The sequence below is a fragment of the Sphaeroforma arctica genome, assembly GCF_001186125.1.
Source record: "Sphaeroforma arctica JP610 unplaced genomic scaffold supercont1.2104, whole genome shotgun sequence".
Lineage (NCBI taxonomy): Eukaryota > Ichthyosporea > Ichthyophonida > Sphaeroforma > Sphaeroforma arctica.
This window is the reverse complement of record NW_014038454.1, coordinates 930-2,529: the sequence shown is the minus strand read 5'-3', so window position 1 is coordinate 2,529 and position 1,600 is coordinate 930. Positions and strand designations below refer to the sequence as shown.

Below are 1,600 nucleotides of genomic sequence, written 5' to 3'. Positions count from 1 at the left end.
GCCTTTAGATTGGATCATAGATTAAGTGAGAACCTTTTTCACCCTAAGAGGTGTTTTTTAATGGCTCAAGGATTACGAATCCAATGCATATAAAAGCAGGGACTCAAATCAAATAAATCACAACTATTCACATAAAACTTAAAACACTTTAAGATACTTTAATATCTGAGAACAATATTTGCTTCCAACAATCACGTACAACCAAACGGAGAGACTCAGTTCTCTTCGATTGTCGACGACAAGCCGTCCATCCGAGGTGATGGATCCCAGAAGTACCTACTGCAATGGACAGATGGTGAGCGTACCTGGACGCATGAATTAGACATCGCAGATACTGATGTCATTACAACATACCGTCAACGCCATAGAAGTAAAAGAAGGGCAGTCAGGGCCAAAGGAGCCAGCGACGACGAAACCTGATGAAAGGTCAGCAAGCCACAAAAAGCGCACGAGGCGGGGACCTAAGCAAGTCTCACCGATGCCACGGGACACTCTCACTTTTCTCGCCTTGAAGCATGTTCCATCCACACACCAGGCGGTTGTGCCCCTCTTGGTGGAACGGTCGGTGTCATTCATTTCGACTGTGTGTCCCCCCATCGGGTATCGTTGTTATGGGGTCCACGGTTCGACATCCGAGCTGTTGTTCTCGTCTGTGCCTTCTGAATGTCCGGGCTAAGGAGCTATCACGGACCAGGGCACGGGCCGAGTCTTCAGTGGCCAGCAGGCGACGTATGTCCGCCTCCAGCTTGAACTCACGCTCGCCATCATACATACGGTCTGTAGCCATAGTGTATGGGCCAAAGCAACCTTGACCATGGCTTCGGCTGCCGATGATGATCAGTAGTAACATCATACACTTCACCGCCTGACTGCTGTGCAAACTCAGTAAAATCTTTGGCCATAAACACTGAGTCTTTGTCACACGCTTATAGCTTGGGCTGGCCCCACGGGTGAACAACCTTGTTAAGGAACTTTATAGTAAAAGTCCCCTTAAACCACTATCAGTGTGGAGTTAGAACTAGTTTACAATTAATTCACACGAGGTGAATTATTTGTAGACCAAGTAGACAATCAAAATAAGAATAAATACACCGCACTGAGCCTCAGGGAGACTCAGTAGGTTTTAGTATCGTATTTTGATGTGTTTACTACAATTCGTCAGATTTTTGCTGACGAGTGCCCGAGGCCCACCCTGACATATTGCTATGCCGTTGGACTGGTCGCTCATTCTCGTTGCCTGCGATGGAATCCTGACTTGCAATGGTGAAACTTCCCGATCGATTTTTCAGGTGCCCGGTGAAAAGACTGCCATGAATGAGGTTTATCACCCGCTGAATGAATGCCCGAGGTACCTCGGACGTTGGCTACCCTATGTCGCTCAGCTGCTGGTTTAGCAGACTTTGAACGACTAGTATGACTAACCACAAATTGCACCTCACTGTCTTCTGGATCTGCTCTCCCTCTTGCCGATAAGCGAGACCCGTGCCCTAACTGATGTTGCCTGCTTGCTTCCTGGCGCATGTCTTGGTCTATCTGTTCATATCGCGGTTGTTCATCTCTTGGACGCGATGCTACTGTCTGGCGCGAAGAGGCTGTGCCT

At 48.1% G+C, this 1,600-nt stretch overlaps 1 protein-coding gene across 1 annotated transcript; it reads right to left on the bottom strand.

Annotated features, from left to right (window-relative positions):
* Positions 1-568: 568 nt before the first annotated feature.
* Positions 569-777, bottom strand: SARC_12154 (hypothetical protein; the record flags this gene model as incomplete). The annotated part of the gene is made up of 1 exon (XM_014293744.1): positions 569-777. A coding segment is annotated over one exon (209 nt), but the record flags the coding sequence as incomplete, so codon positions are not given.
* Between the last annotated feature and the right edge of the window lie 823 nt (positions 778-1,600).